Source organism: Eptesicus fuscus, chromosome 7, assembly GCF_027574615.1.
Source record: "Eptesicus fuscus isolate TK198812 chromosome 7, DD_ASM_mEF_20220401, whole genome shotgun sequence".
NCBI lineage: Eukaryota > Metazoa > Chordata > Mammalia > Chiroptera > Vespertilionidae > Eptesicus > Eptesicus fuscus.
In genome coordinates, this window is record NC_072479.1 from 704791 (window position 1) to 719783 (window position 14993).

At 42.8% G+C, this 14993-nt stretch overlaps 1 protein-coding gene across 6 annotated transcripts in view; it reads left to right on the forward strand.

The window, feature by feature from the left end:
* BID (BH3 interacting domain death agonist) overlaps nucleotides 1-14993 on the forward strand; it is a 37925-nt gene that overhangs the window by 5110 nt on the left and 17822 nt on the right. For 4 of the 6 annotated variants that reach the window (XM_028137986.2, XM_054718663.1, XM_054718664.1 and 1 more), the window contains exons 1-2: nucleotides 13350-13464; nucleotides 13553-13691. In XM_028137986.2, coding sequence (XP_027993787.2) covers nucleotides 13415-13464; nucleotides 13553-13691 — 189 coding nt within the window. In that variant the 5' untranslated portion in view covers nucleotides 13350-13414. Of the gene's footprint in view, nucleotides 1-13349; nucleotides 13465-13552; nucleotides 13692-14993 lie in introns of those variants that run through there. The other 2 variants (XM_054718662.1, XM_054718665.1) reach the window with 2 other exon arrangements.

The following is a 14993-nucleotide window of genomic DNA, read 5'->3' on the forward strand; positions in this document are numbered from 1 at the left end:
ATTTATTTTTGGTATGTCACAGAATTTTAATAATTAAATTAGTTTATGTGTGCCATGAGATGAAAAAGGTTGAATATTGCTGCTCTAGCCCTAACCGGTTTGGCTCAGTGGCTAGAGCGTCGGCCTGCAGACTCAAGGGTCCCAGGTTTGATTCCAGTCAAGGGCATGTACCTTGGTTGCAGGCCCATAACCAGTAGGGAGTGTGCAGGAGACAGCTGATCGATGTTTCTCTCTCATCAGTGTTTCTAACTCTCTATCCCTCTCCCTTCCTCTCTGTAAAAAATCAATAAAATGTTTTTTTTTTTTTAAAAAAAAAAAGAAAGAAAAGAAAATTATTGCTCTAAATCAGAGGTAGCATAAGAGAAAAAAAAACCCAAAACTTTTTTATTCCAGGAAAACAAAAGAATTAAGGAACTAGCAATGTCTTAGACAAAAAAAACCCAAAAAACAAAAAACCATAAAAATTGTCATCATTCTCATTAGTTCATTCAGTCTTGTGTAATTAAAACTTGTTCTGCTTGAATCCAGTTTTTCCATTAGTTCTGTCAACCTTGCCTGACAATTGAGGGTGATAGGGTCAATGATAATTCCAAGAAGTTTGTAAAGCTTTCCATCAAGATTCTTATGAATTGCTCAGTGAAGTAGGTGCATTGGTCACTGGAGGTTTTGGAAGGTATACCCCAAGTGGGAATACATTTTCTAACAGTTTCTTTGCCACTGTAAGGGCATCAGCTTTTGGCAGCTGAAGTCTTCAACACATTCAGAAAACCACACACAAGAAGAACATATTGATAACGCACACTGAGTGGCAGGTGAATGACTGTTCTTTAACTTACAGCCATTTTTTACCCATCTTAATTTCTCTGGTTCTGGAGTAGACTGTTGTCAGTTACCAGGGGGTCAGTTTTAAAGAAGTATAATGGACTTCACCCATAGGAGCCATAGTCAGATTTTGTTGCTGTTGCCTTTGCATGAAAGCTTCAGCATTTCAATACAGAAGGTTACCTTTTACTATTGAAAAGATTCAGTTTTCTTAAATAACCAAATACCTGATTAAGACAACATAAAATACCAAAATTTATTTGGGTAAAACACAGAATCTTTGCTCTCTGGGCAGGCAGTTTTTTTTAGAGTATCTTATCTGAAGCAGACCAGTAGTCCAGGAAAACTGTCCTTTTAGCAGCTGAAAGAATATTAAGTTTTAGCACACAATTGATATTAAAATTTAAAAAATCCTTCTAACAAATTTATTCAATCTTATCTATCCTGATCATACATAAAGTTTCTTTCTCATGATTTCTTTTTCATAAGTTTTTTTTTTGCAACTATTTGGTCCCTTTTAATTTGTATCATGTTCTCTTACCAATTCAGAAATAACCAGGGCACAATTACTTTTACTATGTTCCTTAACGAAAACATATCTCCATGCCTAATAACCTTTTTTTAAAGCCAAAATATAACTTATTTTTCTTGTATATACAGTTGTTTTCCCTATTATAGTTTTGTAAGCTTTAATTATACTTATTAGAATTCTTAAACTTTAGTAACTTTAATTTCTGGTGAAAACTAAGAAATAAGTAATTGTGAATTGTTATACCAGTATTTTTTAGATTGGTAACTTTATGAACACATTCTATAATTTCTGGAAATACTAGTACATGCTTTTTCATAGTCTGGTCTTTTAATGTGTCACACAACAGATACAAATTTTTTTTTTTTTTTTTAGTTTATCTGCAATAAGAAGCCAACGACAGATAAACCTGTGTTCAGTAACTAATGTTACTGATACAGATATTCAGTGACAATCCATCATTTAATTTAGCTAGTAAAACTCTAAAGTTTCAAGTTACCAGAGAGATTTAGGAAACCATTTCCAGCCCTCGCCAGCTTTGCTCAGTGGACAGTGTCGTCCTGTGGACCGAAGGGTCCCGAATTCCATTCTGGTCAAGGGTGCATACCTCAGTTGCGGGCTTCTCCCCTGCCTGGGCCTTGGTGGGGGCTCGTGCAGGAGGCAACCAGTCGATGTGTTTCCCATCGGGGTTTCTCTTTGTCTTTCCCTCTCTTTCATTCTCTAAAAATCAATGGAAAAATATCCTTGAGTGAGGATTAACAACAACAACAAAAAATTATTTCTAAGTACATATAAAATATAATTATTTCCAAATAGTTCACCTAACAAAAACCTATTTATTCTATTACATTATTTAATTTACTTGCTCATAATTATGTTTTGACTAGAGGCCCGATGCATGAAATTCGTGCAAGATAGGCCTTCGCAGCTGCAGCAGCTGCCTGGATCCCTCCTTCACAGCCGCGGCTGCCTCAATCCCGCCACTGCAGCCCCAGCAGCCCCAGCTTCATCCGGAAGGACGTCTGGTCTAATTAGCATATTACACTTTTATGATTATAGATTACTTATGAAAATTATACCAAGTTATTTATCATGCTGAAAAAAACTGTAACAGAGATAACATGAACTTACTTTTTTTAACCCAGGTAAAATTAAAGTTTTATATTTAACTAGTGGCCCGATGCACGAAGATTCGTGCAAGAATGGGCCTTCCTTCCCCTGGCTGCTGGCACCGCCTTCACTCCGGCCGGAGCTGCCTTTCCGCCTTCCCATGCTGCCCAGAGGCCCGGAGCGGCTGGGGCGGTGCAGAACGCCTACGTCCTGCCCCGACCCCGGCTGCTTGCACCTGCATATGCAAATTAACCCGCCATCTTTGTTGGGTTAGTTTGCATACTCACTCTGATTGGCTGGTGGGCGTCGTGAAGGTATGGTCAATTTGTATCTTACTCTTTTATTAGTGTAGATTTTGATAACTCTAAAGGCATGTCTGTTTTAACCAAACCAAACCAAATTCAAACCAGCTTTAGTACCAGTTATTTTCCCAGATCGCATGATCCTGAAAAGCACTGGGTTAGTTTCTATTATATTTTTGAGAATTTTATTACAAGCACTTACTGATTTAAGCCAATTAAATAGACCTCTTTTACAAATAAGCAATAACATCAAAGGTAGAAAATACCACACAAGCCCTAGCTGGTTTGGCTAAGTGGATAAAGTGTCGGCCTGCAGACCAAAGGGTCCTGGGTTCAATTCCAGTCAAGGGTGTGTACCTGGATTGCAGGCTCCTCCCCAGTCCAGGCCCTGGTAGGGCTCATGCAGGAGGCAACCTATTGATGTGTTTCTCTCACATTGATGTTTCTCCTTGTCTTCCCTCTCTCTTCCACTCTCCCTAAAACATTCAGGTATAGTTGGCATAACTTCTTTACATAAAGCCTGTTTCAACATTCTAATTTTCATGATCTTATCAATCCTTACATTTCTGGAGTCTTGTCATCTTATTGGAGCCTGAGTCGGGGCTTCACCAGTGGGTTTTGGCGCCACAGTTCATGAATCCCCGTATCAGGGAACCCTGGAAAGTTACCTTTTCTATTCCAGGACCTTTTACCCACTCTTGTGTAAAAAAGACTTTGGGTCCCCAGTGAGGGGTCAAAGCAAAGGACCCTGATCCTTTTGTCAGTTTTTAACCTGATTAACCAGAATGATGTTACCCAGAGGATTATTGGTCAGGTTTCTCAAAATATCTGCCTTCCCACTTTTTTAAAGTTCTCCAAACTGGGATAAATAGAGCAAACTTGTTAAAGGGGCCCACCTTTAATGTTGGGAGACCAACAAGGGGTTAATTTAGCTCATTCAGCCTTTGGTATTGTTATAGTAAAACCTTTGTTTTAAACCCATCAATCTCCAATCTGTTTTATTTATCTCTATTAAAAAGGATTTACTAAAGATTTCAGTCCTGCTTATTAATATTTTAAAATAAGAATTGGGGATGGTAAATATAGGTGGGCTCTGACCAGTGTGGCTCAGTGGTGACAGCATTGGCCCCAGACCAAAGGGTCCTGGGTATGATTCCCATTCAAGGGCACGCACCTCTGTTGTAGGTTCCCCAGCCCAGACAGGGCCATGTGCAGGAGGCAGACAGTCGATGTGTTTCTTTCATGTCCATGTTTTTCTGTCTCTCCCCCTCCACTCTCCCTTCCACTCTGTCTAGAAATCAATGGAAAAAGTATCCTCTGGCAAGGTTTAACAAAAAAAATTTTTAAAATAGATTCATTATATTTGATTTGGAGGCCCTTGATTTTAAGGCTCCTTACACTATCTCCATATTTTTGGATTCTCTTTTCTTTTTGCTCTTCTGATTGGGTGTTTTTTGCTTCCTCATATTCCAAATCGTTGAATTGATCCTTGGAATTCTCTCCTCTACTGTTGAGTCCCTGTAAATTCTTCTTTATTTCAGTTAGTGTATGCTTAATTTCTGACTAGTTCTTTTTCATGTCTTTGACATTCTCACTAAGATCCTTGAAAGTCTCATGAAGATCCTTGACACTTTAATTAATTCCTTTCAGGTTCTCATTAATTCCCTTGAGGCCTTCATTAAATCCCTTGAAGCTCTCATGAAGGTCCTTGAGTAACCTTATAACCATTGTTTTGAACTCTCTACCCAGTATTTTGCTTACTTCCCTTTCTTTCATTCATAACATGTTTCTTTGTCTCTGCATTTTGGCTGCTTCCCTGTGTTTGTTTCGATGTATTAGGTATAGCTGTTATGTCTCCTGGAATTGGTAGAGTGGCCCTGTGCATTAGGTTTCCTATAGGGTCCAGTGACTCAGTCTCTCATCACCTGAACTGAGCACTCTAGGTGCACCCCTGTGTGGGCTGTGTGCACAGTCTTGTTGTAGCTGAGCCTTGATTGTTGTTGGCATCACTGGGAGGAATTGACCTCCAGGACAATTGGCTGTGAGGACCAACTCTGTTTACAGTGGAAGAGCTGCTGTGCAGGAGACATCCCTATGGGGCAGGACTTGCTTCAGTGGGGCTTTGGTGCTCACTGAGTCTGCCTCTTGAGTGTGTTGCTCGTGGATGTGTGGAATTGTTATCTGCTCTGGTCTGAGGCTGTCCACTGGGTGCACTGGCTCTGGGGCCTTCAGGGAGGTGCAAAGTTAGCCACTGCCTGGGGCCACCAGGCAGGAGCTACAGAGCCATCTGCAGATGGCTGCTACTTGCATTGGGCTGGAAATGCCCAGGTGAGGCCCAGCTGTACAGCAAGGTAGGCTGGTGGTAGTGCCAGGTCTTGGGCCTTTTATTAATAGGTTTGGGACACACTGACTCCAGCTGCTGCTTGTCTAAGAGGTTTTAGCAAAGTCTGAAGCCTGACCCAGGACAGGCCATTCAAAAAGAAAAGCTCCTGCAAACAGCTTAGGTGGGGCTGCAAATTGGATGGAGTGGGGTCTCAGGGAATCACCAGGGTGGAGCCATCAATGTGCTCCAGGCTGATAGAACCTCAGATATGGCTGCCAGTCAGCTCTGTGGTGGTGGAGGTCCCAGCACAGGAACTATGACCCCTGCAAACATCCATGTCTTGGAGAAAGCACCTTCGAGATCCTGCCCTGATGCCAGACAGTCCAGTTCCTCCCTGTATGTCCCTGGGTTCCCCCAAGGACATGGCTGGAGCTCCGTGGAAGCAGGACCATGTAGGTTTGTGCTCAGGCCCTTTAAGAGGCAGACTCAGTGAACACGTGGGACTCCAGGAGCTCTCACCATGTCACTGAGAGCACAGTGCCCACTGGTCTTCACATCCTAACGTTACAGGGACTTCTCTCCCGGCTCTGGGACCCTGGGCGGGGGGTCTGGTGTACAGCTTGGACCCCCTGCTTCTCACGGGAAGCCTTGGAGATCTCCCTCCCGATTAAAAATATGCAGCATGTGGGTGATGGACCAGCCCGTTCCATGCCTCCACCCCTCCTACCAGTCTCACTGTGCTTTCTCCTTTACTTCTCTAGTTGTAGGACTTCTATTCAGCCAGCTTTCAGGCACTTCTTAATGATGGTTGTTTTGTGTTTTAGTTGTAATTTTGATGTGGCTGAGGAGGCAGTATGTACAGTGTACCTATGCCACTATCTTGGTTCTCTTTTCTATCTTTCCTTTTTCTTTTATTTTATTTTTTAATATATATTTATATTTATTGTATTGGTTTCAGAGAGGAAGGGAGAAGGAGAGAGAGAGAGAAACATCAGTGATGAGAGAGAATCATTGATTGGCTGCCTCCTGCAGGCCCCCATGGGAGACCGAGCCGCAACCCGGACATGTGCCCTGACTGGGAATCAAACTGACCTCCTGCTTTATAGGTCAACACTCAACCACTTGAGCCACATCGGCCTGGCTGTCTTTCCTTTTTGAATGAAGGACATTTTTATTTCCAAAGTCCAGATTTTTTTTTTTTAAATAATACCTACAAATGTCTGAAGGCAAATAAGAAGGAATCTGAGTGGACTTTGGTTTTTGTGCTAATTTCTGTCCTTCCATCTTTTTAAGGGTATCTTAATGATTAGCCATTACAACACTATGAGAGGTCTCTAAAACTTTTTCTTGCTTGGTTTTCAATTTAGAAGTTTTTCTATTCAAAGGATCTATCATCTGCCTTGATGAGTAGGATCCTAATAATAATTCAACCAATAAGAACTTCAAATATAGAAGCATTCCCAAAGGAGAGTGAAAAAAAATACAACCTTCACAAGATGAAGTTTACTCCCAGTTTGAAATAGGCATTCCAAAAACAGTGAATCAAGTGGTTTTTTTCCCCTTCTGAATGGGGTGTTTAGATTCCCTAAGTTCGGATCCATAGGATCCTGCTCCACTGCCTGCCAGATGCATACACATCCTCTGACTGGTGGAAAGCAAGGATGAGGGGCCCTGTTTCTTACTAGCTCTGGGCGGAAATGGATCGACACAGAAAATCCCTCTGAGAGTTTGGCATGGTTGGACAGAGGGCAAGGTCCAGCCCAGTCAGTATATCTTCTGGATGGTGGACGCCAGAGAGAAAATATTCTTCCTGGTCATAAAGACCAAAGTCTTCTGACATATAACAAGATGAAAGGAGAGATACCAAACAGAGACAAACAAAATTAAGAAAACTTATGAGTACTCATATCACATAACCAAGAGTGGCTTAGCCCTAGAAACTAGTTTCACAAATATTTTCTTCTGCTAATCTAAATTTAGAAAAGAAAAAGAAGAGTTTTATCACTGTATTTACACTAAACTTTGTAGGTAGAGATCTGGGAGTCTGCCTTGGGAAGAATTCTTACTTCTGCTGGCTCATGCTCAAGGTCCCAGGATCTTTGTTGCAGCAGCCTCTGGGTGAGCGGTGTCCAGCCTCGGAGGTACCCTGCTCACTGCACCAGCTCTAGGGGAGGATGGAACTCCTTCCAGGCTCTTTTGTCTGGTCTAATAATTAAATCTACATGAGACAGATTAATAAGAGAAAATAACCAAATCTAATTGTATATGTACATATGGGAACCCCACATACATGACAGGTTTAGAGACATAAGGGGGAAATGAGGTATAATATGGCATTCTGAGCCAAGGATGAAGTAAGGTGCGTTGGGGGCTTCAGAGGGGAGAAAGGTCATTCACAGCATAAGAAGAACAGATGTTCGCTAATTACATGTTTGCCCGCTATACAGATGGTTCACAATAAGTTATCTCTGGTGATAACTATTACTATGGGCAAGGCCCCAAATTTAAGGGAGCAGTAAGTTTCTCAGGAGTTTGCAGTCTAAATTGTCTGTAGCTCATGTCCAAGTGGCACAGTGTGGGGATCCTGCTCTGAACCTCACTGTCTTTTTTTAACCAAGATATAATATAATTGAACAAATTGATAGTTCAACCAGGGTATTACTTAGAATGCCATATTTCTGAATGATACTTATGTAATTAGCTATGACAAGACACTTTTTAAAATCCTCACGCAAGGACATGCTTATTGATTTTAGATAAAGCGGAAGGGAGAGAGAAACATCGATCCGTTGCTTTCCTATACCCACCCCAACTGGGGATCGAACCCACAACCTTTTGGTGTAGGGGATAACGCTCTAAACAACTGAGCCACCCGGCCACGGCTATGGCAAGACATTTCATGGAACTAAGGTTGACTTTATGGAGCCTACAAAGCCCTCCCAGGAAAACTGGCCTGGCCCTCTTACAGAGGTGGTAAGGAAGGTCACTTCCTGGCAGGCCATGGAATTTAAGATATGTGGGGGACTGGAATTGATGCAGGAATTCTGGGGGTCTGGGGACACAATGGGTTCTTGGCTTCACTCAGAAAAGAATTCAAATGTGAGCCAGCATAAATTTAAAGTTAGCAATTTATTAGTGAAGCAGTGAGACAGAGAGTGGGCTACTCCACAGACAGAGCAGCCCTCCCTGGTAGGATTTACTTCTTTTATTGAGGCCATTTAATCCAGGGGTAGGGCATTCAGTAAGGGGGAGGAATATTCAGGATTTTTCCAGGAAAGGGGTGGAGACTTCAGAGAAGAACCCTGTTGACCATTTTGTGTCCTTTTATGGGCTTTCCATTTCTGATGTTGGAGGTGCAGGGTGTGTCATTTAGAATGCTAATGTATTGCAACGAGTGTATAATGAGGCTAGCGGTCACTTAAGGTAAAATTGGTGTCATATTGGATTGATCTGGTGTTCTGCTGGTTCTAAGCCATAAATATTTTGGGAGTTGGTCTGACTATCTCCTTGACAGTCTGTGTAGCCCTTAGCCATTATAGCCATCTCACCACATACCTGATCTCAGAATGAGAGAGGTGTGTGACTGAATAAACAAATGAACAATGGCAGGGCCATATGTGAAAACAGAACTTTAACCCATAACTTGCAGCAACCTACCCAGAAAACCAACTCCCATATGTATGATAACCAGCCCCGGAAATCAGCCTTCTGTATGTCAGACTTGCAGGAAATCAGACCTTTGTCTTACATAACAGTCGTGGAAGCTAAAAATAATTTCTGTAACCATCAGCCCCAAATGCCCAGGACTTGGTTCATAGCTAACAGCTTCTCTGTTTTTTTGTCCCTGCTTTCAGTTTAGGGCCACCCCAAGAAAGCCAGACACGCACCCTGACCAGTCACCTAAGGGCCCTGCTCATAGTCCGCTATCTCCAGCTACCCCAGGCCATCAGCCTCCTATGGGGCACACCCAAAGCCTTCTTTCCCAATTAAATCTTCCTCCCTCCTCAGCCTGCCTTCGAGTCTCTTCCAAATGCAAGTGTCTGAATAAATAACTCTTGTTCCCATTTGGTTGAGCTTCCTTTATTTCCACAGAGGAATTCACTCACATTTATAGGAAATGCAAGTGGAACCTGGTGGAATTGCTTAGATTTGGTTTCTTACCTTCAGGATAACAAGTAATAGAGATGCTTAAAGTCCAATCTGAGATCCCTTATGAAAATTTATGGCAGAAGTTGACTTTGTGCCCCAAGTAGTTGTTCAGTATTGCATGACTCTAAACATAAAGAGGCTTAGGTGGTAATTAACACTCTTGCTGCATAGATGGCAGTTCCCAGGCTAATGCAATGAGAGCAGCCCTTTTTTTTGTGTCAAAGAATAACCTTTGAGATCATTATTGTAGGCAGTCAGGAAAAATTGTGGAACATTTAAGATGTCCCCAACCCCCACCCCCAAATAAAAAAATAACTTGATGTTCTTGTTAGAGCACCCTTTTAGGTTTTCTTTGCTTTTTGTTGACTTGGAGTTTTTTATGTCTCTAAGTTGCAGAAAACTGATAAATGGACCTCCTTGTGGATATTGACCAGTTTTGCATCTATTCATAAATTCATTTTGGCTTTCGCTTTGCCTGTAGGTATAGGTCTAAAGGAATATTAATTCCTTTTAATGGTTTTAACATCTTATTGTTTCCTCCATTAAATGGTGAGTTGAATAAAATCTTTAATATGTGTTCATTTAATTAGGGGGAGAAAAAGGGAATCCACCTTCTCCAAACTCATTATTTTACTGAGGAGTACACTGTGGACTAAGTCTAAATAAATCAGGAGGCTTCACTAGAATTAAATGACAAAGTTTTATTCAAGGGTCTTAACATTTGCAACTGAGGGAGTATTGCCAGGTGTTCCAAAGAAAAGGAAAACGTTAAGGATAGTAAAAAGTACATTCTAGGGGAGAATCTTAGCTTCTGGATTGGTCCAAGATGGTAATCTTCCAGATGTCCAGTGGTCTGGACATGTGGACATTCCTTCCTTAGTTTTTCAGAGGGTTATCTATAGGATTGATACATGGCCATGCATCAGTGCATAACTGAAAAGTTCAAAAGGCTAGTTAATGTAAATAAAATCTATTCCTGGCCCCAGTCACTGAGCTGCCACTGAGGATTCAGTAGCCTCCCCCATGAACCCCTTCACTTCCTGGGAAAGAAAGGGAAGGGAAGGGAAGGGGAGGAACAAAAAAACTTGTTCTCAGAAACGAAACAAAAAAACTATTCCCCATGTTTCAGCCCATGTTGGTTTAAGTGATTTTGTTAACTTAGTTGTGGTGGCTCCTTTTGTTCCTTTACTCTTTCCTCAACACCAAGGCCCAGGAAAGTGGACTAGCTCTCTGTCCTGCTTCTCTTTTTCAGGTGGCACTTTCTCTTCTGGATCTCCAGTCTGGGTTGGCTTCTACATACTACTCTATATCTATGTCTTTATTTTTATCCTTATGTACAGGGTGGGGCAAAAGTAAGTTTACAGTTGTGATTACGTGAAAAAGAGTTTATTCCTGTGTTATTATTAACCATTTGTACGCCATAAGTGTCTATAGATGCAAGTGGCAAACCTTTTCTAATTCAACTCAAAATATCGTGGCAGTTAACTGGTTAAATTGTATTATTTTCCATACAAACAACTGTAAACCTACTTTTGCCTCAATCTATATATAAAAATATCTTTCTATATATACAGGCAGTCCTTGGGTTACATCAGACTCTATGTATGTCATTTCGTGGTTATGTCGCCATCTCCCGTTTATTTTAAAAAAAACGTTCCTTCATTTTGACGTATGTACATATGTGCTTTATGTTTTTTATTATTTATTTACCACAAGTAAAGGTCAGGAATTATTATCTTTCTTTTAAATTTTTTTTACTGTTTCACTTCATTACTGCTGTGTATGTGCTCCATGTGAGTGACGTAGGTGCTTATGTAGGTGGGTTCCGACTTACGGCGAAAATTGCGTTACGTTGCACCATAGGAACGGATCTCTGACGTAACCTGAGGACCTACTGTATATAAAAGCCTAAGCGGCCGAAACCGGTTTGGCTCAGTGGATAGAGCGTCGGCCTGCGGACTGGGGGGTCCCGGGTTTGATTCCGGTCAAGGGCATGTACCTTTGGTTGCGGGCACATCTCCGGTGGGGGGTGTGCGGGGGGCAGCTGGTCGATGTTTCTCTGTCATCGATGTTTCTAACTGTCTATCCCTCTCTCTTCCTCTCTGTAAAAAAATAAATAAAATATATTTAAAAAAAAAAAAAAAAAAAGCCTAAGCGACCATTATGACAAACAACTGGAACGACAGGCCAACCAGTCACTATGACCAGGGGGTGGTCAGTGCACTCCCACAGTCAACCTCCTCTAGCCCCTCCCCCCAGCCAACTTCCTGAGGTCCCTCCCCCCATGAGGCCAACCTCTTGTGGTCCCTACCCCCTGCCAATAGGCCCCGATCTGGGACTGGCTGTCCAACCTTCCGGGGCCCCTCCCCCCAGCCAGCCAGTTCCCTGATAGGCCTCAGTTGCCGGCCAGGCCAAGGGACCCGTGGGTCATTTGTACCATTGTTCTTCTAGCCCTAGACACTGTGCCTGCATTAAACAAGCTCAAAATGAGTGCCACCTCAAAGTCAGATAGGTGATTAAGTGGTGGGCCAGGGATGGATGGGGTATAATGTTGAGTGACCTTGAGGTTTGCATGGTGCTTGGTTAGCCCTTTGCACTCGCTTTTTTCTCGATTCCTTTATTCTAATGCTAACAGTGTCGAGCCACACTCGACATCCGAGTGCAAAGGTGGGCGATAGAATCTTGCTCTTTTTTTTACTGAAGACAAATGGTTGTCTGTTCTTTGTTTTTTTACGGCCTGTGTATTTAGGAGCTGCAAGAATTTGCCAGATTTGACAGGTTTTGCCCTACACAATAATCTTTTCATTTGGTGCCACCTAATATTTTGTTTAAACACACACAAACACAGGCAAATGCATTTTAAAATAGGATTAAAATGAGTGGACCCTGAGGCTGGAGGGTGGAGCCCGGGACGCTCTCAGCACCTTGGCAAGTCTCCGTGCTGAGGCGAGCTCCATAGTCTACTCACTTTGTTCGGTTTGTTTGGACATCTCTGTATGGATGCACTCACAGATCTCATATTCCATTTTATGGATGTAACCTTTTTAATTCAAACCTCAGTTGACTTTTGTCTGGTCAGTTGTTTATGATGGTTTATTTAGTTGGAATATATGCCATATGGAACTTTAATCTTTTGTGTAATTATCAACTATGCGTTCTTTCTCTTTTGTTATAAACATTTTATAGGAACTCTTTCTATATGAACAAATTATCTTATCTGGCCTGTGGAGAGAACTGACCTGCCTGGCTGTCTCTTACTCCCCAAACCTTATCTCCTCATCTACTGAGTCAACATCAGCACTGTGCTTGGTCTGTGGAACAAGGTGGTGATAGTGTGGAGCTCTGAGAACCGTTGCACTAGTATGCTGAGGGGATGGGTGGGTGCTTTTGATTTGGGTTGTTTTCCTGAGCAGGATGCAAGGGTGATTTCTTTCCTGGGTCTTTGTCCAGATGGATTAGAAGAATTAAGCCATGGACAAAAGGTGGTAGATGAAAAGGGTGAAAATTTATTGGAAGCAAATACAGACTCCCATGAAGGGAGGGGGTCCCAAGGGGGTAACCCACTGAGTTCTTTTTTGCTAAGGTTTATAAAGGCTGCAGTTCTATGTTTCTTGAGGCTGCCTTCCAATTGGTCACTCTTTTTGTAGCTTCAAAGCCCAAGCCCCACGTAGTGCCCCCTCTTCCTCTCCCCCTTCTCTTGTAACATTTCTCTATCTCCTGTGAAGGGATGTTTTCCTCTTTCTCCCATACCCTGTGGTTTCCCCATCTTCTGGGAATGGATGTCTTCTTCTCCCCTTAGCTGTGGCACTTCTTCTCCCTCTGTGACTGTGTGCCTTCTGGCAGCTCCCAGCCCTCACCTATGCATTCCTCCCCCATGGACCCTCTTTGTTCTTAAACTCCCTAAACCTGCCATTTTTATTCCTAAAACTCCTTTCACTTTTGTTGGTAGAAGGAATAGTTGTTGTAGTGGCCCTATTAGTGTAAAAATAAAATGGATTTCCTGAAAACTTCTAGGTATGCTTTATTAGCTAAGTTTATTCTTGTAGGAAACTCACTAATGTAAGTATTTACTTAAATAGTATTCATAATCAGACTGCTCTCCTTGCCTGCTCAGTGAGGTCTTAGGATCATGAGCTGGATGGAAGAGTGGACCCTGAGTGTGGAGGGGTGGAGCCTGGGATGCCCTCAGCACCTTGGCAAGTCTCTACTGAGGAAAGTGGCCATCCAAGGCAAGCTGGTGGGATGGTGAGGGGAGCCCACTGTGGGGCTGGAGTGCCTCAGAGCCAGGGCTCAGGACAGCATTCTTGATTCTTTCAGGAGGATCCCAGAGGGCTATCTCTACAGGGACCCAGCACCCACCCTGTGTGTCTGTGTGTCTCCTTCCAGTCTGCTGCTTTGGACACCTGTGAGCCAGAATCCAGTCAAGCCTCCAGCTGCCTGTGCCATGGATCCCAAGGTCAGATGCTTCTGGAGGAGGGATGTGGGAAGCAAGGGCAGCTGAGACCAGCTTGTTCTTTATGCTTAAGACCAGTAAGACCAGCCCACCTTGTGTGACAGTCCTGTAGAAGGGGCCTCACATTTCCAGCTGACTGGGGTGCAATAAACAGAGGAGAGAAAGTCCCTCTCACCTCTGTCCTTTCCCACTCGCCTGCTTTTCCCTTTTGCTCTCCAGCCCTCCTCCTATACCTTCTGCCTGGCTTTCTTTGTTCTTTTTCTTTATTTTTAAAATTTTTGATTGATTGACTTTAGAGAGAGGGAGAGAGATGAAAGGGGGAAAGAGAGAGAGAAATATAGATTTGTTGTTCCACTTATTTATGCATTCTTGATTGCTTATTGTATGTGCCCTGACTGGGGATTGAACCCACAACCATGGTGAATCAGGATGACGCTTAACCAACTAAGCTACCGGCCAGGGTCAAGGAGGCTTTCTGATTTGAGACCATTTAAAAGCTATCGAGTGCCTGGCCGATGGTGGCTCACGGGTTGAGTGTTGACCTATGAACGAGGTTTATAGGTTCAGTTCCCAATCAGGGCACATACCTGGGTTTTGGGCTCAGTCCTCAGTGTGGGGCGTGCAGGAGGCAGACAACTAATGATGCTCTCTCATCATTGATGTTTCTCTCTCTCTCCTTCTCCCTTCCTCTCTGAAATCAATAAAAATATATTTTAAAAAAGCTCACTGTCAAATAATTGTAGTGAGACCAGGAGGAGCTTAGAAAGTCAAGGACAGGCTTCATTTCCACCTCTTGGTGATGTACTGGTTACGGAGAAGACTGGGGCAGTGTTGTGGGGTGAACTGTGTTCCCCAAAAGGAAACGTTTAAGTGCTAAGCACAAGTACCTGTGATTGTGACCTTATTTGGAAATCAGGTTAACATCAGGCCATCCTGGATTGGGGCAGGCCCTAATCCAATGACTGGTGTCTTTATGAGAGGAGATAGAGTTTCGTATTGTATAGAGACACAGAGGGACACTGGCATGTGAAGACAGACTGAAAGTAGAGTGATGTGCTTAACATCCAAGGAGCACCACGCACTGCTGGGAGCCACCAGAAGCAGGGAAAGAGGCATGGGACAGGTTCTGCATCAGAGCCCCACAAGGACCCGATGTTGCTGACACCTTGATTTCAGACTTCTAGCTTCCTGAACTATGAGAGAAAACACTCAGCTTGTGGTATTTTGTTTCAATAGCCCAGAAAACTAATATAGGCAGTTTTTGCCTGAGGACTTCCTTTCGATCTAGAGGTTGATAAATAAGTG